Source organism: Apteryx mantelli, chromosome 3 (genome assembly GCF_036417845.1).
Source record: "Apteryx mantelli isolate bAptMan1 chromosome 3, bAptMan1.hap1, whole genome shotgun sequence".
NCBI lineage: Eukaryota > Metazoa > Chordata > Aves > Apterygiformes > Apterygidae > Apteryx > Apteryx mantelli.
In genome coordinates this window covers 74,243,881-74,268,335 of record NC_089980.1, presented here as the reverse complement: position 1 = coordinate 74,268,335, position 24,455 = coordinate 74,243,881, and the positions used below count along the sequence as shown (strand labels likewise).

Genomic DNA, 24,455 nt, shown 5'->3' with positions numbered 1-24,455 from the left:
TCCATTTCCTTATTGTAAGGAAAGGCCCATCAGCCAGTGTGTGGTCCAAGCATTCGCTTCACTCTTCAGTGTTTACGGACATTCTGTTAAGTCAGTCAGGTGGAGAGATATGTTAGGACAGTCAAGTGGAGCTGTCTAAGAGGCTGGGCCTCCTCATTTGAGATTTGCAAGGATCCACATGCAATTAAGGATGTCAGAAAATTATGGGATAGAAAGCTTAATTTCTCTGATGACTGAACTTCTGCTGAGCTAAAGTTAGAGCTGAAAGAAAACTGCAATCTTGACATACTGTGTCATGTATGGAACTTACAGCTGTTCCCTTCTTTGCATGCACTTCCTGGAAGTGTCGACCTGAAGTTTTGTGGTGTCTATTCTTTTGCAAATTTGTTTTCTTGAAAATTACTAACTGAAAATGTGGCTGAAGGGAAACTTCCTGAACTTCATTTTGTCTGCTTTTTTTCCAGCTACTTTAAACAATCCTCTTCATTCCTTTCTGAAGGAGGCTGAGCTGCTTTAGGGTTATAGTGTGCGTGTGTGTGCGTGCGTGTGTGTGTGTTTTCTCTCTCTCTCTCTCTCTCTCTCTCTCTCTCTTTCTCTCTTCGATCTGCTTTATTTCCTCCCACCCCACACATACATACTCACAAGCACATATGTGCCCATATATTAGTACTATAAAATCAGAGAACTTCAGACCAGAAATGAACTATTTCATGTTGCAGCTTCCTCAACTTTGTGTTTGTTAGGAAAATAATACTTAAGAAGTACATTGTTAACCATAGCTGGAAAAAAATTTGGTCTTGAAATATTTCAAATTTGTTAAGTAAACGCTTAATTTTTTCTTTTTGGAAGAAAACAAGCAAAAGGGAAAGAGACTTAGGAACTTTTGTATGCCTCTCCCCTGCCTTTGTGCTGCCTTTGTTTGAATCCACTCAGGTGCCAGCAGAAATTTAGTTTCCATTTAATTAGTTAGATAATGAGCACTGAAAACCTAACTGTCACGCTACACAACTGCAAGACACAGCAAAACAGCTGCTCAGAAGGACCATTATGTGCCTGGACAACTTTTGCTTCAAGCTGATAAGGTTAAATCCTTGCCTTTGAAATATGATTTTCTCTCAAATTATTATGAGAATAGAGAAAGAATATGAATGAGGAAAATGAGAAACATAAGACTGTAATATAAAACAGTTGAAAAAGAAGGTATTACTAAGTGTGGAATACTTTGTTTCATTAAGTCTTTGATCTGAATACCTGCAGGAGGACTAACTTTGAGTGCAGTGGACAGCAAAATGTGATTTAATTATAGAAGATAAATGTGTGATGCTTCAGTTAAGTTAGCTTTTATTCGGCATCTAATGCACTTCCATTTAACACCTAGAGGGATGTGTGCGGTACTTTACAATGCTGTCATCTTCATGTACAATCATTTGTACTCTTAAAAGGCAATTTAGTAATGGCTTATATTTTATTGTTTGAAATTGGAGAAACTACTATTAACAGAAGCAAACCGTTAATTCTGTATATGTAAATAAATTCTGTTGTGATGTCAGTAATGATTTCTGAGCTGATAAGATAAGCAGGGTGTACAGGTGGATGTGCAGCACCAGTGCAGAGCCCTGGTAAATGTCTGCCTTACACTGAAAAAAACAGTGATGTGGAAAATGTGATTAAAGAATGACATAAATAACAACGGCTTCATGACTAAAAGGGTTTAATGACTCATTGTGTCATTTGCCCAGAAGGTCTCTTTTTTTACCTGGAGAACAAATTGATGAGAAGCACATGAAGAAGGGGCCAAATGCACACAACATTAGTATATAGTCAAACATAAATCAGTTGAACTAAATGAGCCTCAGCAACTGCAGAGCAATAGATTTCGCTCAGTCCTTTGGTTTATAAAGAAAGCATCCTTTATAGTGTCAGACGTTTTTATTGTACTTAAATTTACCAGTGGGAAATAAGTAATGAGTACCATTTTATCCTTCTGCATAAGTGTAATATTCTTCAGTACGTATATAACATTGGCAAAGGAACATACTGCGTTCTGGATTTGACAAAGCACGGGGAGATTTAGAATGACTGTTACTTTGTATCTTAACTACTGGGACCTCAGTTTTAATGCTGCATTCATTTTTAAATCATTAATACAATCATTAAGTTTACTGATCAGAGTAGGTACAGGCTGTTACATCTTTAACAAGTCATGAATAAGGCTAAGAAATGTTTCTCAAATCTGCAAGATGATGTTGTCTGTACTCATCATAATGTGCATCAATTAACTGTATTATTTGCTCAAAGAATTCTTTCAATTCTTCCGTATTCCTTTTGGGAATATTTTTTATTACATAGACAAAAATGTTAGGGAACTACAGCATTGTTGGTTTATAAATGAACACAAAAATTCAATCTCTGCAATTTGTAAGCTCTTATGTTCAGTCCTGGACTTTAAGGTTACACTTCTACAGCACTGTTTCTCTCATATTCCATCTCATTGCCAGCCCTGACAGACTGACTTGCCTTCTTTAAAAAATTAATGTCTTCATACCTACCAGTATTTTACTGACAAATGTGTGTAGTCCAAGGGTTGTCAAGCTGTAGTTCAGAGACTGGGCTGACATATAGTTTTGGTACATCTTTTATGTGTTCAGGATCTGAATGCCTGTGAAAGAAAACTGTGAATAAACAAATTATCTTCTGTGAAATAGTGACCAGGGGAAGGTATACGTCTACTAAGAGAAGATGCTGAATGAATGAGAAAGTAATAGTCTTGAGTGCAGCTGCTCATTAAAGAAATGTTTTCCATGTGTAGGTTTCTTAACCAAATTAGATGTTGTCAGGTCTTTGACTGGTTTTCTCAAGTTTTAGCTTACATTCCTGCTTCAGAAGTAACACAGGGCAAAAGAAAGAGTTGCTGGGGGAGTGAGAGTCGCAGACAGGTAATTCCAAAGGTATTTGTGTGTGTTTAGGTTCCCACGTAACTGAGGTAAATAGCCCTCAAACACTAACATTGCAATGGTTTGGTATGAGTTCAGAAACACATTATAAGATGTTTATATTCCTTTAGTTGGTGTGGGGGGTTGGGATCCATTCTTTGCTTCTTATGAATTCTTTTGTATTTATTTATGTGTCAGATACGCTCAAAGAAATGCCATCATGAACAAGGTTCAAGGCCTTGCAAGAGTGAGAAAAACTTGGTCATTTTTGGAATCCAAATACTCAGGAGATAGAATAAGGGGCTTCAAATTAGCGCGTGGCTTTCTGTTGTACAAATCAGACATCTAAAGAGCAAATTGACTACAGAGTTGCTGCATTTTGTTGCAGTTCTGCTAAATTGCTGTTTATACTAGAAGATATTAAAATATAATTTATTTGCCTGCTTTGTTCTGTCAGATCTATATAATGAAATGATGTGGGTATTTTCATTTGAAATCTATTGCTTCAAGATGTACCACCATGGTTTTGAATTCATCTGTGTCTTGCGTTCAGTAAGCTTTACCGAATGAACCTCTGATTTGCAAGCTGTCTGGAAACATTTCTCAAGAAATGAGTCTGGCCCTCAATTTATGATATGTGCTAGCCATAGTGAAGTGTTATGTGCAGCGCTTGCTAGAATATAAAGCATTTTCAGGTTATAATATTTTATATTAGAATGTCATCTTGTAAAATAATGTTTCAGTGTTGAGCAGAAATGACAGGTCTTTTTACAGTGAATTAAGAAGTTTTGGGTGACTTGGGTTAGTTAGGTATATAGCGAACTTTTCCATTCACTGAAGAATGGCTTAATAATATGGTAGACTAGAATAGGTCAATTTTGAAATAAAATTCTGTCCTAAGATTTGTATTTATTTAGTTTAGAAAATATTGAAATGAAAATTTTCACTAATTTCTGTTTGTTTGTTTGTTTGTTTTTAACAATCTATTCTTTTCAGAAGAAGATTCTGTCTAGGTCTAATCTGAGGAAACTCAAGCTGTTTTGATTTTAGCTTTACAGAATTTTTTATCAGACTGAAAAATTACCAGTTGGAAAGTACATTTCCATTGTTTCCATTTTCCATGTTTACTTGATATCTAGTTTGTGTTATATGGGAATAGATTTTGTGCATTCAGTAGAATCCTATCAGGTGTTTTAATAAAACTGCTTATTTGTGTCACTCTATTTCTGTCTCTTTATGTGGAATACCATAAGATTTATTAATCCTGTAGTAGATCCTAGGTTTTTTATATTATTTATGATAGAAATGTACAGCATGATCTTTTTAAAACACCTAGAAAGACTGTTTTTGAGAGTCATGAGATTTGAGTTCTGCTCTATTCTTCTACAGATTTCCTGTTTGATTCTGAGCAAATACTTAAGTCTGTTTTTTCCATCTTCTAAAAAAGCATATAAGCAAGCAAAAATTAACTTGTAATTGTTCAATGGCTTGGCATAAGTGCATAATTTAATTACAATTTTTTTGATGTTATACCATGTATGCCAATACTCGTGTCTCTTGTGCTGACTTCTTTTCCTACAGTACTTTAAGCTATATTATCCGTTTTTCTCTTGATGAGAGAAGTGTCATAAGATCAGATTTCTCACTTTAGGATGCACAAAATCAGCTTCATCTTTTTAAGTGAAATTTTAAGTTAACAGTACTTTGGTTCTTGAAAAAATTTGTCCTGATTAGAATACCTTCTGCTTTCAGACAGTGTGAGTTTTCTTGTTTTTTTTTTTTTATTAATCTCTTAAATGCCAAGCTATGTGGTATGGTTAATGTTGTACTTCAGCGCTGTCTGGCATTGATTGCTTAGCTGGTTGTTCTCACTGGCCTTAATGCATAATGATTTTTTAATGTGGGTAATACATCTGTGAGCAAAAAGTCAACATGAAACCTACATGAAATTTAAATCTCAAATAAACTATGTCTCTTCACTATAATACAATCATTTGCATTAGCAGTCTTCATCCCTTGTATGGGGATGATATACTTCTAGATTAGTATTTCTTTCATAAATTTTGAATAGATGAGTATATATTGTGTAGTTCTATTGATTCGTCCAAGATTTCACAAATATTCATTAAAATGAAAGAAAGCAAGTACAATATACAAACAAATCTGGCATCATAATTATCTAACAGACCAGTAGAAATCTGTTGCCATAGAGAAATTGCTTCTTACAAAAATAGAAATATTTTGTGGGGGAAATGTTGGCCACTTCTGTGGTTGCTTACTTTGGGATGCCAATTGGAAGTGGCTGTTAGTGAGTGTGATTGTATTTGGTGTCCTTTCCATGTATTTTTTAACTATTATTATCCTACTTCTGCTTTGTCATATGGAAGAAATGCAACCTTGGTAATGCAGATTTAAAGGAATTATGGAAATGTGGAAATTCAGAGATAATTAACAGCAATTTTCATTGAAGTGAATTGTAAAATAATATATTGTGAGGGCATGGAAAGATGTTTGAGCTAAAAACAATGATTGTTAAAATGTGTGATGTGTCAGGATTACACTGTTTATCAGCTAAACTAAAAAAACCTCTTTTCTGATTCTTTCACTTGCAGCTTAAATGGAAATATTGGATTTGCTTTTGGCTTTAATTCAGTCTGTTCCTTTGACTAAAAGGTTCGCTTATATGGTGCATGACTCATTAAAAATAATTCACAAATAGGACCAGCCAGAATTAACGACATCTAAGTTCGGCCTTTCAAACAGATCAAAAAAAGAGAAAATGGGGGGAAAAAAAACTTTTTCTCATGGGTCAGCCTTTTTTATTAAGAAAAATGAAATAGTTGGGAAAATTGTATATTTGGGGTCAAAACTATTACTGACTGGCTAAGTTACTTTTCCAGATGTTTTTGGCCCTAATAATGCTACTGAGGCCTGTCCTTGCAGCAGTTCATTCTGGTTCACCTGGATTTATATATTTATTTACATATAAAAATTGTCCTGTCTGCAGTGAAATATGAGCTTCCCTTTCAAATCTGTTATCTGATCAAGTATAAAATAAAAGCTTTCTAAATACATTATTATATCTCCGAAAGTCTTAGGACTCAAATCGAAATCTGTCCTGTGTGAGCAGGCAGATTAGCAAGGCTAAGTGGGTGGATGGGCATACTGCCTTTTTCACCAAGATCCTGCTGATCGTGTTTGCTCCTCTCCATATGTTGCACTGTTGTTACAAGTGTGGTAGTGATATTTGTGATATTTGGGGCTTCAACTGATGGCAAGGTGTCATTGTGGGGAGTGCTGTACACACACAGAGTAACAGACATTCTTGTTCTTGAAAGTATTAAAATAGGCAAGGGGTATGAAAATGGAGAAATCATGTGTTGTTCCCATCTTACAGGTGGGGAATTTAGCCACCAAGAGCACAGTATCTCTCACAATCATGGAGTCTGAGGCAAAGCCAACAATTAGAGCAAAATTTCTTGTAATCTCTAGTACCATAGTCACGAGACCACTCTTATGCCATGCATTCCAGTCAAGCTCTCGCTTTGTTTTTGTATTCAAACTTCCAAAAGTTTTATGTCTTTTTACTGAGTCTACAGCACCTGGAAATTCTTGCAATATGAATGTTGCCATTGTCGTTTTAGGGATGATTTTGTTTAAACTGTAGCCATATTCTTGAGAGGAGCTGTGATATTGTGTGCCTGTCTGTATATTTTAACACCAACACGATACCTTTAATGACATCAGAATTAGTGGTAGAGTTGCCACAGTTTCTGAAAATAAAACATTCTTGATTTGGGCACTAAAACCATCAAAGTGTTAATTTTTAAACAGGAATCAGATGTGATAAACAGCATAAAAGTTATTGATGATAACCATTCTGAGGATTTTCAGAAGTGTTCCTGATGATTTCTTACCTTATGAATTTCTTCAATAGCAAGATAAAACGTTTTTAGTATAGGTAGTGTTGGTGTATGCCTCCTGTACAAACCATGGATGTTCAGATGCAGCTTCTAGTGATTTCATGTGTCTTGCATGAATACAGGCACAATTATGGATTCTAATTTTCTCTCTTGTAAAAAATCCATTTTTGCTGATACAAAGTTAAATACTGAGGGTTAATGAGAATATCGTGATTAATGTAATTGAGAAGCATGGTAGTCTTGTCAGTACCGACAGTCTTCTGTGTATCTTTGTAAGCCATTAACAACTGAGTTAGTAAGACTAAAAAGCCTTAGGACTAGAAGACAATCCATAGTTTGATGGAAGGAGAGAGGCTCGGGTGATTCAGAGCTTTTAAGTTAGGCCATACTCCCTCAATTCCTCTCTAAAGACCTTTGTGTGTGTGCTCTGAGGTTAGAGCAAATGTTGCTTTTAATATATATAACAGTTGTAGCAAAATGACACTATCTTATAAACTTTCAATGAAGATCTGTGTGCAGTCTTAGCACATAACTAGTACAGGAAAAGTGCCTTCAATTTTCATTTCGTTGAAAGAAGTTGGATGTAAGTTGCATTTACCTTTCACTTTCTACAGACCAAGAGCATGAGTGTAGGTACTTTTCTGTGCTGACTTGCAGAGAAAACTTGTTCGTCATTCTGATCTTCCAAGTTCATTATGAAATGGACCGTAAGCTCCTCCTTGACTAAAATGTATTTGAATATTTTACCCCATTACCTTTTAATAAAATCTGTGAGTTTAAAAAAATAATGGAAGTGTTGCTGATAAAATGAAACAAGTTCTGCTTCCTTGTGTGCATCTCTGACCTCTGTGTCTCTACTGTGCTTGTTTTATTTGGCCTGAGCATCCTCATGTCATAGTTTGTATTTCACAGAGCTGAGAAACCATTGTCTACTGAGTACTACTGTACTAACACTATCTCTTAACTGATTCATCAGTTGATGAATTGAATCAATTTCTCTTTGTTTCAGGTGACCAGACTTTAAGAGTTTGGGATGTGAAAGCCCCAGGAGTCAAACTCGTGATTCCAGCCCACCAGGCTGAGATCTTGAGCTGTGACTGGTGCAAGTACGATGAGGTATAATCCTGTTTGTCCAACTGCTTTTCTAACTGAATCACTTTCATTAAATAGTTGGGGTTTTTTATAACTGCTGCATTAATATCTTTTCTTTTTATATGGCAATAAAAATACATCTGGTTGCTTGTTACTTTCATTCACTAACTACATCTCCAGAAGAGTGTTGTTCCAAGAGGTAAATGGCATAAGTAGACCTGGGGTTTTGGTTACTCTTTTGCACAGTAGACAGAATAGTCTTTAGTGGGGAAATAGTTTGTACTTCTTTATTTTCTTTTAATTAACACAATGGGGACCTCATTTATGATTTATTCATCAGTATTGTTTGATTTATTTAACTTTAGTAGCCAACATTTCCCTGATATGCATCTTGTCAGTTTAATAGTTAAATTGTGCTGATATATATGCGTTGTTTCAAATCATCAGAATTTGCTGGTAACTGGTGCAGTTGACTGTAGTTTGAAAGGCTGGGATTTGCGGAACGTCCGGCAACCAGTGTTCGTCTTGCTTGGTCATACCTATGCTATCAGAAGAGTGAAAGTAAGTTGTATTTTATTCACCATAGCCCATCATTGAATTATTATGCAAGTTTTCCAGGAAAGCAGCGATATTTAACATAATCTAGTAACTAGGAAAAAAGCAATAAGCACTCAAGATTTTAGCTGTTACGTTGAATGTTTTTGGAAGCCTTCAGTTCAGCACAGTAAAACATTTTGATGTTTAGCAGGTTGCTGGGGTTTCAAAGGAAATGTCATCATCAAAGGCAATATTTTTCCATATGGAGTGTTCCAGAGGTTGAGAAATGGATAGGAGGTTTGCTTTGGCTAAGTTATATGGGAAGTTCAAGACAGAGAAAATATCTTTCCTTATTCCTTTTTTAAATGGTGCTGTATCTTGTTCTTTCCATACAGAATGTCAGCATTCACGTAAGGCAGGCTACAGAACTCACTGTGAATGTGTATTTTTGTGCATACAAAGAAAATGTTAATATGTTCAAAGGGGTTTAGAAATCTTATGCATGAGAAGCTACAGATGACTATACTGGGTCTGTGTACTACTAGATCACCCACTGATCCGTATTTGATCTGGATACATGATTGCATTTCTTCAAATTAGTCAGTGCCTGCAGTTAGTCATTTATGCTGGCTGCAGAACACCAGTCTGTGGTTTGGTATAAGGTTAGTGTGGCACAGACAATACCTGAGCATTATAAAGCCTTTCAGGAAGAGGTATGTTTATTACTATTTTCTAGGAAGTCTGAACTGTCAGAAAAATTTAATCATGGGCCAGTACTTTGTTTCACATAGCTTTGTCATTTTTGATCTGGTTCTAACAGCTTTAAAAGTTACTGTGCTTGGGCTCTGATTTGTCAGAAAAAGATGTAACTAAGGGATTGGTTCCATATCACAAATCCTTGTGGCTAGACAGTTTGAGAAGCTCTTGTTCCCCTTTATCCTGGTTACTCTTTCCAGCTCTCCCCGGTGGTAGTTGTCCAGTCTTTTTTCAAATTTATTTCCTGCGTGACCATGCTTTAATTTGGCCTTGTGAAATGTTCTTTAAAAACAAAAAAGTAGCAGTGATGTTAAGAGATTTTTTTTTTAACCTAGATCATTTTGCAGCTCCAGTTTCATAGCCATAAAGACAATTGAATCAATACAGCTGTGAGTGACACACTCTGGCAGGTAGTGGGACATGGAAACTTTTAAAAACAGATCTGCCAGAAAGGGATTCGTAACAAGAAGTCTTCATGATAAAATGGATAAACTGAATGCAGAACTGTTATTCACCTTGTCCTGTGATAGTAGAACTAAGGAACACTTGATGAAAATAATAGGGTATGGGTTTAGAAGCAGATGAAAGTTTTTTTGTTTGTTTCTTTGTTTGTTTTTAACGTATCTGATAGTAAATTTCTGGAATTATTTGTCACACAAGAGGTTGCAGAGGCAGAGTGTGTCATCAGGTTCAGAAGGAATTAGAAAAATTCACAGATAGTAGGTCAATAAACAGGTGCTAAGAGGACTAGACAGATAACATTTCTAATATCTCTATTCTCGAACATCCCGGGCTGCATTAGGCAAAGCATTGCCAGCAGGTTGAAGGAGGTGATCCTTCCCCTCTACTCAGCCCTGGTGAGGCCATACCTGGAGTACTGTTTCCAGTTCTGGGCTCCCCAATACAAGAGAGAGATGGAGCTCCTGAGCGAGTCCAGCGAAGGACTACTAAGATGATGAAGGGACTGGAGCATCTCTCACATGAGGAAAGGCTGAGAGAGCTGGGACTGTTTAGTCTGGAGCAGAGAAAGCTGAGGGGGGATCTTATCAATGTGTGTGAATGATGAGGGGAAGTAAAGGAGACGGAGCCAGACTCTTTTCAGTGGTGCCCAGTGATGGGACAAGAGGCAATGGGCACAAACTGAAATACAGAAAATTCCATTTAAACATAAGAAGAAACTTTTTTTACTGTAAGGGTGGTCAAACACTGGAGCAGGCTGCCCAGAGAGGTTGTGGAGTGTCCATCCTTGGAGATATTCAAAACCTGATTGGACATGGCCCTGAGGAATCTGCTGTAGCTGACGCTGCTTTGACCAGGTGGGATGGGCTAGATGGCTCTCAGAGGTCTCTTCTAACCTCAGCAATTCTGTGATTCTATGCTAATATTCTCCCAGAAGCTAAAAGTACAGTCTGAGAGAAATGGATGACAGGAAGCGCCCAGGTTCACATGCTCTTTCTAAGTAGCATCTTCTGTTGCCTCTGTTGGAATCAGAATACTGGACTAGATAGACCACTGGTCTGATGAAGTAGGGCACTTCTTATACAGTCTCTCACCTTAAGTTTCCATTTTTTGGCCCATAATGCCCCACTCTTCTGACATGCCTCAAAATGATTGTTAAGAGGAGGCCAAAGGTAGAACTTTTTTCACACCCAGCTTTGAGGTCAGTTCAGTAAGTGGCTTTAAGGAGACAGTGGGGAGGCTGTATATGTATATGTGTATAAGGAAGAGGTATGTGAGAATACATGACTTCTAATCCCTCTTAGCAGGCTTTTATAGCTGCCATTTCAAGTTAGACATAGCCCCTGTGGACATAAGATAAAAGAAGGTGGGCCAGTGCTTAGAGGTGGTGCATCACATCCACACTTATGTGGTGTGACTGGCCAGTTAGCCTAAATGGATTAAGACCAGGATGCTATCTAAATATAGGCCTGCCCTCCCAACCACTGCATCTTCCCTTCCCCTCTGTTGTGCTAACACTAGCAATTATAAACGTTGTAAGCTGGCTCAGCTCATTGCTGTAGCTGAAAATCCTGTGACTAGTTTCTATCTGAATCATTAAGCTGACTCAGTTCATTGCTGAAATGCCACACAATTGCAAGCCCTGACACAAGGGAGGAGGCAGGAACACATGGCCTGAAGTAGAAGGGAAGGGAAGCCCACCGGTCTTGGCAGCAGTGCAGTCTTAAATTAGCTTAAGCCAACCATGAAATCACACTCTTTGGTTTTCTGTCTTTTGTATCCTATTCACTTGTTCAGGGTTGTGCTGCTTGTCAGATCTGAGGCTGGCAGGAATTCTACCCAACATTATATTGTCAGGATTCTTGTGGATTTCTTGTGGTGTTTCACTGCATTGCAGGACGTTATAAGTACACTGAGATCATTTGGAGCCCTTTGCAGGAGATTTTGGCGTTGGTGCATTTTGGTGTCTTTTATTCTCTGCTGTCTTCGGTCTCATATACTGAAATTTAGTTACAGTCTTTGGGTTTACTTAAAAAGATTCTTGGATGAGTGATCTGTGAAATACTGGAGGTCAGGCTGGATGATATGTTGGTCTCCTTTGTCTATGTAAAACTGGTCAAATGATAGTCATAATACCTTGCAGTTAAGCGGAACAAAGTTTTTAAAGTCTCTTTCTTTGTAGCAGAAAAGCATTACCCAAATTCTTTTAACTTATGTGTGTAGCACTCCTCCTAAGTATTTTGTTAGAGTTGTATTAGGTAAGATGCTAGGATATTTAAGCTTAATGACACTACTGCTCTTCAGCTCTGACAAGATCATTTTGCTTCATCAGAAGCTATGAGAACAAAGATGCAAAGAAGGAGTATGTGGGAAATGTGCTGTTGATTTGTGCTGCCCCTCAGGCTTCCTCCTGTTTATTATTCATACTTCTAAGGTGCAGAAGAAAAAAGTGTTTTGTTGTGATTTTTTCCTGCAGAAAAATTGTAGGAAATCTAGAGTTTAGAATTCAAGCATATATTCCCCTCAGTTCTGCTGCAGGCAAGGTAAGTCTGTCAGCAGACTTGGTGGGGATTAAGAATTGCGTTGCAAGTAAGCTCTGCATCTGTAGGAACTTGAACAGGTCTCAGTCCTATGATCTTAGATTGAGTTCTTCTTGGGCTTGTTAGTTTACTTTGTAGTTTTGTAGGAACTGCGGTTTTCAGTGCTCTTTGCTTCTCTTTGATTTGTTGTTTAGGGATAAAAAAAGCAAAATAATGAAAATTCTTCTCTTCCTTAGCTGGGAATGCTTGTAAAGTTTTACAAAGATTAACTTGTAAAGTTAGGCTTTCCAACTTAACTCAAATTTTCCCGTTTCCTTAAGTAATTTCAGAATTTTAGCACATGGAATTGATGCCAATAAAATAAATCCTAAGTTCTCTGCAGTATGGCTCAATTTAAGTGCATCCCACTAACTGAGCTGGAAAAATAAACTGGTCACACAGCTTTACTGAAACTTTCTTTATATAATGAAATGATACTCAGATTTTCAGCCAAAAGCAGAATTTAATGACCATTTATATGACTGTCCTAAAACATCTTAATTTTACAGCAGAGTTGCTTAAATCAAACACAGCCAGGATCCCATAGGGCATTCCCTGTGATTAGAAACATGGTGGCTAAATTTGTTTTATTGAAGTAGTCTGTTCTATTGCGGCATGAAATGGAACCTACCAAGACGGTTTAACTAGTTAAACTTCAGTAACTTTCTGCTCTCAAGAAGTCTCTGAATATGTTCACAATGTTTATACTTTAAAAGTTGTTCTGTTTTGTTTTCTTGCAGTTTTCACCATTCCATGCAACTTTATTGGCCTCTTGCTCCTATGATTTTACTGTAAGGTACAGTAGTTTTTTTATTGCATAAAAACAAGTAATCTATATTAATGATAAATCTATTTTAATGTGGCTTACAATAGAGAACAGTTCTAGGGTGGACATACTGAACTGCAGTTAATGTTGCTATCAGATGTTTTCTCTCTTTATAAGCTGTGTTGCAAATGCATGGGTTAAAGGCTTAAAGGCTAGCTCAGTCACCCGTCTGAATGATATCTGCTCTGACAGATAATTTTTGTAAGCCTCTGCCCATCATTCTGCTGAATGTATCTGTGTCCAGCTGTGATAGTCTCTGATAAGAAGGTAATAACCTCTTAAATGAATATAGATGAGTGACTTAATATATGTTTCTATGATTCATTTTTATTTAAACCTTTTATGAAGTTTTCCTCCTGTCTGTATCTGAGGAAGCTTTAGTATTGTTCCACAGTATGTGTGAAGTTCTTCAGCAAGTTCCCCTGGCTGCCAAGTAAATCTGATACTGCTACAGAGGATTTTATGATTGAGCTGATTTAATAAAGAGGTCTGACTTTGTAGTAAGACTTCTCTAGGATATACAGTGTCATAAGTCAATACACTATGAAGTACATTCCTGAATATTTCAGTTACATGCTTTGATCTACATTTTAGTCTTGTAACATGGACTGAATATGGTAGGCAGTACGCTTATAAACAGGAGAAGCCCTCTTGCCTTCACAAGCGACAGCAAAGTTATAACACTTGCCCAAATCATCCCAATTAATGCAACCTCTGGTTGCGTCATAAGTGGTCTGACAGCACAGAAAGGTTCTGTTTCCTAAGGGAAACCTTGCTAAGACGGCAGCACAAGTAATAAGCAACACTGTATGTGCTCTGTACTAGTTTTGCTTTAACATACTAGCTGTCTATCTACAGCTAATCCACACCTTTGCAAACTGTTGAGACTCTCAGTGCCTGTGTATGTGTCTCAATAGTAAGTGCCATAATATGATGTATAATTACAATACGAAGTTAGTGTTCTACACTTCGTAGGAATCCCGTATATTTTGAAAAAACTTTTTCAAAGACTGGTAGAGCTGGAATACTCCCTCTTTATCTGGGCTCTTGATCCAATCTAGTGATAGTTTTACTTGTCCATGAAGAGTTTCTGAACCTGATGGTGGAGAAAAAATTGAGGTACAAATCTCTTAGTTCACTGACTTGAAAGAGCCAGTCCTTACCAACTTGTCTTTAACGTGAGTTTTTATTGTCTGCTAGATGAAACAAGTTATCTCCTTCTCTCTGTTTCTTGACAAGTGTGTTATCGTCTCAAAACCAGCTGATAAACTTATTGGAAATACAAACAGGAAGGAGAGACGCTTTTTTCCCCAAAGAAGCGTTTTAAAAAATGCCTAGAGATCTATGGTTGAGGCATACAAAAATGCTTACATTTCAGGGACTGATGTTGCATCTGTTCCTAGGGTAGGATGCCAAACTCCCCAGTTCAAATTTACACTGATGAGAAAGCAAATCTCTAAACCATTGCAGTTGTACAGTAGAAAATCTCACTGGCGGTATGTCTGTGTCTACGTAACCACAGAACGGTTGAGATTGGAAGGGACCTTTAGAGATCATCTAGTCCAACCCCACTGCTCACGCAGGGTCACCTGCAGCAGGTTGCCCAGGATTGCGTCCAGATGGCTTTTGAATATCTCCAAGGGTGGAGACTCCACAACCTCTCTGGGCAACCTGTTCCAGTGCTCAGTCATCCTCACAATGAAGAAGTTTTTCATTATGTTCAGACGGAATTTCCTATGTTTCAGTTTCTGCCTGTTGCCTCTCACCCTATTGCTGTGCACCACTGAGAAGAATCTGGACCCATCCTCTTTACACCCTCCTTCAGATATTTAAACACAGTGATGAGATCCCCCCTCAGCCTTCTCTTCTCCAGGCTGAACAGGCCCAGCTTTTTCAGCCTTTCCTCATAGGAGACATGCTCCAGGCCCTTCATCATCTTCCTAGTCCTTCATTGGACTTGCTCCAGGAGCTTGTGTCTCTCTTGTACTGGGGAGCCCAGCACTGGACACAGTTGCCCAGATGTGGCCTCACCAGGGCTGAGTAGAGGGGGAGGATCACCTCCCTCGACCTGCTGGCAATGCTCTTCCTAAGGCAGCCCAGGATCCCATTGGCCTTCTTGGCCACAAGGGCACATTGCTGCCTCATGCTTAACTTGGTGTCCACCAGCACTCCCAGGTCCTTCTCGGCAGAGCTGCTTTCCAGTAGGTCAGGTCTCAGCCTGTACTGGTACCTGGGGTTATTCCTCCCTAGATACAGGACTCTGCACTTCCCTTTGTTGAACGCCATGAGGTTCCTCTCTGCCTGTCTCTGCAGCTTGTCGAGGTCCCTCTGAATGGCAGCACAGCCCTCTGGTGGATCAGCCACTCCTCTCTGTTTTGTATCCTCAGCAAACTTGCTGAGGGTGCACTCTGTCCCTTCATCCAGGTCACTGATGAATAAGTTGAACAATATTGTACCCAGTTTTGACACCTGGGGTACACCATTAGCTTATTTACATTGTAAAGCACCTTTCACCTGGGAATAATGGTTTTATTAAATGTAAAATCCCACACTCAGAACCATTAAGATAAATGATTAAAAATTAGATTTCCTGCAGCAAGTATATTACTGTTTTGCCCTAGGCAACAAAAGTACCAAAGTGTTTTGTTATACATTAGACAATAGAGCTCTGGAAGCCACAACTCAATTTCCTGTGTTCAAAATTCAAAACATATGTGCTCTGAATGTGAAAGAAATTAACCAGGAATATAACATTAATCATTTGAGTTGTCATACTTAAATCAGCTATATCGTTGTTCCCATTAGTTTGTGTTTATAATATTGAATTTGTAATTTTAGTATGTTTATTTTTTTGTGGAGTTTTCTGCTAAAAGGTTCTGTGCACCTGTTTTGGTGTCTCAATCCCATTCCTCTTTTATAAACTATAATGTTTGCAAACTTCCAATCTCTTTTTTTTCATCTTATTATTTATCAGATAATAAAGGTAAAAGAGTTTTCAGTTAAAAAGTTGTGCTTCAGTTATCTTCGTATATCTTTTTAGAAAGCACAGCATGGGAATATTTTCTGTGATCTTGATGACTGGGTCAAGGCAGCATTTCTTTAAGAGTGGCTGGACCTGGTCCCTGTGACTATGATTCAGCTGCCAGCTGAAAGACACTTAGCCTTACCCATGGTAGTTACATTCAGGAGTTTCACCGCTTATGAAACAGGCTGTTAATGTCATGGTCGGTCTTGATGTACTTTGTTGAAGTTTGAGTCTGAAAATAAGCAGAACTTGTTCACAGACAGGCATGTTCATCTTTAGCTTGGGCCTGGGTAACAGATAGCATGTGGGATTCTTGTGGCCACACAAATCCTTTGGCCTGCTGCCTTACATAGGCAAAAGAAGTGGCCTGTTTTGTTGTGCTTGCTTTGCTACTGGGCTGGTGGCCTGCTGAGCAGGTGGAAGTCTAGGAGTCAAGAGATGCATTTGCCTCTTAGCTACTCTTCTGGTCAGCTTGAGGCCAGCCAGGGATCATGTGCTGATTGAACAAGCACCTGCTGGGTAGCAGTGGCACTCTGCTTTGGACCTGCCCTTCCATGTCCTGGGCAGTGTGGCATTCTGCTTTTGGTGAAGGTATGAGAGGCGATGCAGGAAATTTGGGAGTGAGGGGAGGAGGAAGTTGTGAGGATATGGCAATTCATGGATATGGAAAGACCAGTGGGTATCTGAGCATTACGGAGAGGGACTTGAGGTCAGGGCAGTGCCAGGAGTGTTGTGCTAGGAAGAAGGAGTTGAGAAAGCTGGGAATCAAGCCAGCCCTCCCTCCTTCTTCCATTGCATTAAGATATGCTATCTTATGATGGGAACTTCTGGAGACTGAGAAATTGCTGCCAGTGAGAGTTAGCTTCTGGAAGCTTTTGCTGCCAGCAGACAGTTTCTGTTTGCTGTGTCCTGATTAGGGGGTGCCTACAGCTCTTCTCTTTAACTGAGGGCTGAACAGACAGTGCCAAGCACCTATGCAGTTTTGGGAGCAGCTGTGTAACTGGTAGGCAGGAGTGTAGCTCCCAGAGTGAGTGAACAAACATGCAGGGCTGCAAAGGGGCTCAGAAACTCTGCTCTAGACACCGTGGGACTGCTTGAGACTGTGCAGTGATGATGGGTGACATGCCACAGGAAGACAATTGCTGAAGCAATTGTCCTTGGCACATCAGAGGCCTAAACCTGTACCGCACTTCTGGGGGAGGGTGTTGCCTTCCAGGTCTCAGGCTGCAGGGAGTGCCTGGTGACTCCCTTTGGAGCTGGGGGTGATGGTGACCTTGCCTGTTGGAGACATGTTCTTGTTCACTAAGGTGAAGGTTGCTGCAGGAGGAGGTGAGCAGACTACATATCATCAAGGAACATAAACACAAGATTGACAGGGTCTTCTTAGAGACCTTTCCAAGGTCCCGCAGTTCAAGGAATGAGGGACAACTAGAGACTATGCTTCAAGAAGCAGAGGATGCTCCCCCCACCAAGATGGGATGGGGGAGGCTGGAAACTTGTTACTTTTGGCAATACAACACAGGCTCCTTCTCCACTTTCAGATTTGCAGTTAGAGAACAGGTCTAGTGTCCTGGGAATAGGTGAGCAGGAACAAGCTCAATCTGGGGAGATGTCAGTCAGCTGCATCTGAATCAAGTGTCTTCACAAAGAGGAAGAAGTGGGTAATAGTCACTGGAGAATCCCTCCTGTGGGGATTGGAAGCATCTATCTGCCAGCCCAACTTGATGTTTTGGAAAGTTTGTTGCCTCCTGTGGACCAAGATCCAGGAGGCTGTGGAGAGACTGCTATGGCTTGTCCAGTCCTCAGAACATGGCTTTTTTTCTGCTTATCTGTATGGGCCCTAGTGTTACAGGGGTGGCTGTGAATGTATTGACAGTGGCTACATGGGTCTGGAGGCCCAGGTAATGTTTTCCTCAGTTCTGAGAGGATCCTGTGAGTGGGAAAGACATATCCAGCTGGTCAGTACTTGGCTGCATGGCTGGTATCAGAAGTAGGGCTTTGCCTTTACAACCACAGGGCTCTCTTGAACAGTGAGCACAGTGAGGCAGGCAGGAGACCCATCTGACAAAGTAGGGCAAGAATGTCTTTGCTAAGTGGGCTTGCTAACCTAGTGAGGAGGACTTCAAACTAGGTATGTCGGAGAAGTATTACCATAACTTGAAGAGAAGTGATGATGATGGTCAGTGAAGAAGTGTCTGGGAAACAGCATAATGTCAGAGGCTCTTGCACTTTCCCTGTGAAAGCAGCATGACACATGCATGCAGTAGGGGAAACAAACAGGGGGAATGAGAAATCCATGTGCAGTTGCAGAGCTATGGCTTCATAGGGGTTATAGAGACGTGGTGGGACAGCTTGCATGACTGGAGGGCTGCAATAGATCACGTTCCTCAGGGAAGATGGGGAAGGTGAGGAGGCAATGGTAAATCAGTGAGTTTAACAGTACAGTCTCTTCTTTAAATTTTCATTCTCTGCATGGGCTTGTTCCTTTCAAAAATCATGCCCTTCTCTTGTAGATTAGAACTGGATGGTGAGCTAATGTAATACTCATGTCGCCTATAGGCATGTCATTGTTTCAGTAAAACATATAAGTGCTGTAGAGCCTCTTCCTAAGCTTAGGCTAATTGTTATTCTCTTGCTTAATGCATTGAGGAGTAGTGCCTTGCCAGTGATACTCCTGTTCTGTGGTTGGTGCCAGAAGCCTGAGAGTGTAAGTGCTGTGCTGTCCACACATCTAACCTTATAGAGTGCTGTATCAGCATTCTGTCTTATATAAAGTGCTTAATTTCATTTATGCCTAAAATGCACTTCTTGTGAAATACTGCATGGTGGTCTGTGCAATGTTATTTATGTGATCTTACCTAACATTTTTTACTGATACAGTGCCAGCTAGTTTGCAGAGTATGGTTTCTCAGAAGGCTTCTAGGTCCAAGTTAAAAAAGCAGGGATTGGCTTCTTCCAGGGGCCTTGTCTGAGCAGTAAGATTAATAATCACAGTAATAAATTGCTGATGTATTAAAGTGATTTTATTGTGTCCTCATACTCTTCCCATTTTTGACAGCAAGTATATCCTTCAAGTCTGACAATAATGCACTTCATGCCGTACAGAAATCTAGTACAATTTCAGCTCTGACATTTCATCGGTGAGAACTGTCAGTAAAGATGAGGAGAGCTCCTAGCTCATATACTATGGTGTCTGGAAATGAAAATCATGAAGACCTTTTCACAAAATACCATGTTTTACTGTAGGCATTATTTTTCTGTCCAAACAATTACTTGCACTGACCAGAGGCAGAGGAATCATAGTTGAAGGGATGGAGGGTTTTTTTTTGTTTTTTTTAGCAGTTTTAAAAAACTGTTACTTACTGGTTTTGGCATTGGAAAGCCAAGTGAAAGTCTTCAAAAAAGGTAGCACAAGCAAAATACTCTATATAAGTGGGAGAACTTGTCACCACAACACTTTGGGAACATCTCTTTTAAAGAATATAAATGCTCTGATTATGTTATAGCTCTACCATGTGCACATACAGATGCGTACACACGTGCACACACATGCACACGCACACACACCCACACTCAGCTTTCCACTCTGTTGACGTTACTTTGTCCTCCAATCTGCCTCTGGTTCCCACGCTCCCCTGGTTTTGCAAGAAGTCAGCATAGGTTCTACAGCTTATTTGCTTGGGCTTCTCACTTCACCTGTAATGTATTGCTGCTTCAGCAGTGTGGTGCATTTCACAGATAAGGAAGGACTGATGTATAGCATTGCTTGAATAAACTTGTTTAGGACTTTTTGTGAGGGGAGTGCAACCACATTAGTTGCACTCCCCTCCCAAAGACTAGTGTGACAACAAAGAGCCTTTTCGATTCGGGGAGAATCAAATGTATAAAATTCCAGAGGTCCATGATATCAGTTTGATTCTCCCCTCTCCTTATCCCTTTCATATCAACAAATGACTGTTCTAAAAATGCTTGAGGAGCACAAAAAGGAAAGAGTACGGGAGGGTAAATTCAGGGTGATGACTGGAATGGAGAAAGTGAGAATATTAAAAAAAACTTATAAGAAAGTATACTCTATGCCCGTGATATCTGTTCCTCAAATGGCTGATAATTCTACACTAGATTCAGTCTTGACACTTTATAGTTGTATTTAGATGTCTATTCTCAAAGAAGTTGTTGTCAGTTTAAATTTTAAAGAGCAAATTAGTAATTTGTAGAACAGTATGGCATGGCATCCTTTAAAAACACATTAATTGGTACAGGCAATGCTATTAAAATAACTTATTTATGATACGGTCCTCTTATTTTTAAGCATTTCTGTCTGAACCTCAGAATTGCCTGTAAGAATTAACATACAGTAGAGAACTGGATACATCATAGCTTACTTTTTAATCTCTGCAAACTTAAAAGATATTAAAGTTTTCTAGTTAAACTAAACAAAAAAAGTCCTAGTGAGATGAAATGACCACACTGCAATGTAAGGGCCAGAGTTTTTGTTTGTTTCAGGTAGATCAGTTAATTTGGTATATAATTACAACTGTCAATCAAAAGAAAAAAAAAGAGTAAATTGAAATCAAAATTTAAAACATTTAGCTTCATTCTTTCTAAGTAATGATTGCATGTTTGCCCTACAGTCAAACTACTGAAAAAATAAAGTGGTTCACATTCCAACTTCAGACTGGGGGCGGGGGGTAAGAATAAAGAGGTTATGGATTTGAATTTGATTTTTACATGCTTGGGTATAATCACTTGGGCTTAACCCATGTCTAGTAGGTGCCTCATCAAGACAAAATTTTTTATACCATTTCCTTACTCTTTGAAAAAGTTAATTAAAAAAAAGTTGATTAAAGATCAGTTTTAGTACAAATGAATGATTAAAATACCAGGAAATGTACAAAAAACACTAACATTTCCAGGACTTGCTTACATCTGCATGCATGTTCATAAACTTTACATCTATCAAAATTCAGTTCGAAAGACCTTCAATGTTAGCTCTTACTGAAATCATTATTTTATGTTTTTGGACTCTCTCAGTATAAAAAAACCTGAGTGCATTAGGCACAGACAGTGCTCACCAAAATCTAAACAGAAAATTTGATAAATTAAAGAACTCCACTAAGTTGGTATCAGGCCAGATCTTGAAATATATTCACAGAAGCTTGCCTCTGAGTTTGCCTGAGACAATTTTTATTGAAAGTCTTTCTATACTATACATCATCTCTGTGAGATGCTTCAAGGTAAACCACTTTTTCTAGCTGTCTATTGCTCTGAAAAAGTTCAGTAACTTAAATCACAAAGAAAACTTCAGAACTTCTGAAATAATACTTTTTATAAAAGGAACTGTTTTTCACTTTAGCTAATTATCTTTGTCTTCTTTTTTTTTCTTTAAGCTAGAAAAAGTGTTTTTAATTTGCTCTTTTTTTTTAACTAGAAAATGTCTCCCCGCTGAACTAAATAGATACTTGTCACTGATGTTTTCCAGAGTGAAACTGAAAACTCTGCAGCAGAAGAACCTGTTAATTTGAATGTCTAAGTTGATGGTAGCTCCTGCAGCATTATAAAAAGTCTTACAGATAGCAAAGTTGCTAGTAGTAGGCAGAAATTTGGGCATTACATCTGATGTTTTAAAATTAACCTAGTTCAAAACTGGTTATAACTTTTCAGTTATGATTTAACTGTTTTCTGCAACTATAGAGTCAGTAGAAATTATTCATACACCACAGTCTAAAGCATATCTGTTCTTTCGTATCTTTCCTTAAAAAAACAAGAATTAAAACAAGAATTGCAATGTTGAAGTAAATATTTTGACATATAAATGCATGTCAAAGTTCTTGCATTTTATCAATTCACTGGCATTTTCCTGCCTGCATATGCTCATTTTCTTTGAAATAAGTATTATGAGATGGAATTTCTCTTAAAATTAGGAAAATGTTGGCTGCAGAAGCCACTTACCAAATTGTTCAACCTCATAAATAGAATGGCATCTTTCATCTATGAAAACAGAATTTCTGGTGCTATGAATAGCAATATAACATTGTTGAAAAATACAGTAAGGTGGTATATGTATTTTTTTCTTCATTTCTTTTAATAAAGAGGCCTGTTTTTCTAAGCATTGTTAAATATTAGCAATTAATACTTACAAGCAGTGAAAATTTACCTATGGCAGCATCTGAATAATTTACTTGTGGAAACTGCATCCTTTTTGCTTCTAAATAACCCCTTCTACTTTTTGGTTTTGTAGCTGCTATTTTTCAGCTTGTCATATAAATATGTGTAAATCTTTCTCTATAAAATGTATTCTGTCTTTATGAAAGATAGACCTAGTGTTTTTTATGGCCATGTGAGGAAACGGAAGTATTGAGAGAGAGAACACATACCTACAGTATTTTGTGTGCCAGTGACACCCACTTCTGTATTTCTCAGTCATCTAACTTACCATTTTTAGCCAACATGCCTCTCCCAGTGTTTGATGAAGAGTAGGGCATGAGTCAAAGTGGTGAACTGAAGCTCCGATCTAGAATTGGGATACTAAGGGATGGGGGAATTAAAAACTAGAAGCTCTGATAAGACCATATATGTCCCTAAGTTAAGGTTTTGCATCCTCTTTTATTTAATTCATACTTTGGGGAGAAATCAGGGAATGAAGAGTAAGCAGAATAATGTTGGCTGCTATAGCTACAATTAAATTATTGTGTATCAGCAGCAATGAAGCTGTCATTACTCATAACAGTCCAGAAGGTTGTTAATATTGTACGCAAGCCAGCTCATAGAGGTTCATGCCTTTGTCCCCTCAAGATTAGAGTAGCACATGATGCTGCATCTTGGGCTGCACCTTGTATTGACTTGTATTGAAGCTAAAAGTACTAGAGAAGTCACTTACTCATTTAAATGGAGTTTCTCACTTGCATTTCTTAAGTCAGATTGAAGTTTTTAGTGAGGAGGAATATCTTCATCTTGTTAGTATACCCTGTTTTATTGGGCACCCTGTTTCTGGTTTAGGATCTTTGGCTGGTACCTTAATACAATAATGATACAAATGTTTTCTCAGATAGACTGGGTTTAAGCACATGCTGGAGAGGAGAATTATACTTAAATCTGTATTTGGAAGGGAGTGTTAAAGATGCTGGTAAGCCTTGTGAATTTGAAAAATCTTCAAAAGCAGAAGGGATGTTATAAAGTCTAATAACAAGTTTTCTTAAAAGTTGTCCTATACTGTATTGTAGCTGAAGAACTGAAGCAAACACAACTTGTAGTCTGCTGTTCTACCATATAGAAAAATGTTTGCATTGAATTTCATTGTCATAACATCAACTCAGATATGTAATAAGAGAAGCCAGTGGTGTAATTGCAGTTCCATTAGAGTAGGGTCCTATAGTTGTGTAAGTGATGTGCTTTGTTTTCCCATACAGTAAATAGGAGGTAAACAAAATACAAAGTTAACATTTCAACAATAATTGTTTTAAAGTAAAGTACATAAGTTGAGTCCTTACAGAAGAACTATGCTGTTGGAGTAAACTCAAAAATAAAACCTATTTCAAAATTACTTTTTTGGATCCTCTTCCATTTGATTTGGCCCTCAAGCAATTCTTCCTCTTTTCTTCGATGCTTCTGGGAGATGATGCTTTGAATAAAGGCTTTCTTCCATACCTGAGCTGCCTCATAATGATGAGACTAGTGAAATTATCCTGTAATGAAGTCATCTGTTAAGGATATTATTGTGGAAGTAATTAGATGTCTCCAGTTATTGCCTGAAGTAACAGCATTGCCCTGAGTTGGGTTATATTCGGGAAGTAATTTGACACTAAGTTCTGTTCTAAAAGAAGCTTTTTTAGTTTGCAGGACCACCTTGTCCTTTTAAAGGTAGCTAGCTTTGAGTGGGGATTAGAAAATGGGAACAGGAGAAGAAATTGTAAAATAGACATGTAAAGTAAACTAACCTTGAGTTTTGGGTTGTTCTTGAAAACTTTCTGGTTAGATACATCCATATACTACTGTGATCTTTGCCTGTCTGATTTGGTTGCATGTGTATGCTGGTGTTGCTCTTTGAGTTAGTGCTCATGTGAGCTTGCATGGAAATCAGCATGTAATTAGCTGATTCATGTCCTCTTAAAAATGCAGTCTATGAATACACCTTCTATATGAAACCTAGAAGCAGTAGTAAAGCTTTCATGCATGAATATTTGTCAGAACACTCTTTTTTTTCCCCCTGAAGGAAACGGGCTCAGAGAGTTGCATTCTCTGTGTTTCCATCTATCCATTTCCCCCAAATCATTTCCCTGAGTAACTTTGGAACCTGTTGAAAATTTAACTACTTGGTTGTAGTCTAAA

The 24,455-nt window shown here is 38.3% G+C and overlaps 1 protein-coding gene across 5 annotated transcripts in view; it reads left to right on the top strand.

The window, feature by feature from the left end:
- Positions 1-24,455, top strand: part of PEX7 (peroxisomal biogenesis factor 7) — a 51,493-nt gene that overhangs the window by 10,708 nt on the left and 16,330 nt on the right. For all 5 annotated transcript variants that reach the window (XR_001294895.2, XR_010883749.1, XM_067293673.1 and 2 more), the window contains exons 6-8: positions 7,866-7,972; positions 8,396-8,509; positions 13,020-13,075. Coding sequence is in view for 3 of the 5 variants with exons in the window: in XM_067293673.1 (XP_067149774.1) it covers positions 7,866-7,972; positions 8,396-8,509; positions 13,020-13,075 (277 nt within the window). In the remaining 2 variants the exon portion in view is untranslated. The remainder of the gene's footprint in view (positions 1-7,865; positions 7,973-8,395; positions 8,510-13,019; positions 13,076-24,455) is intronic.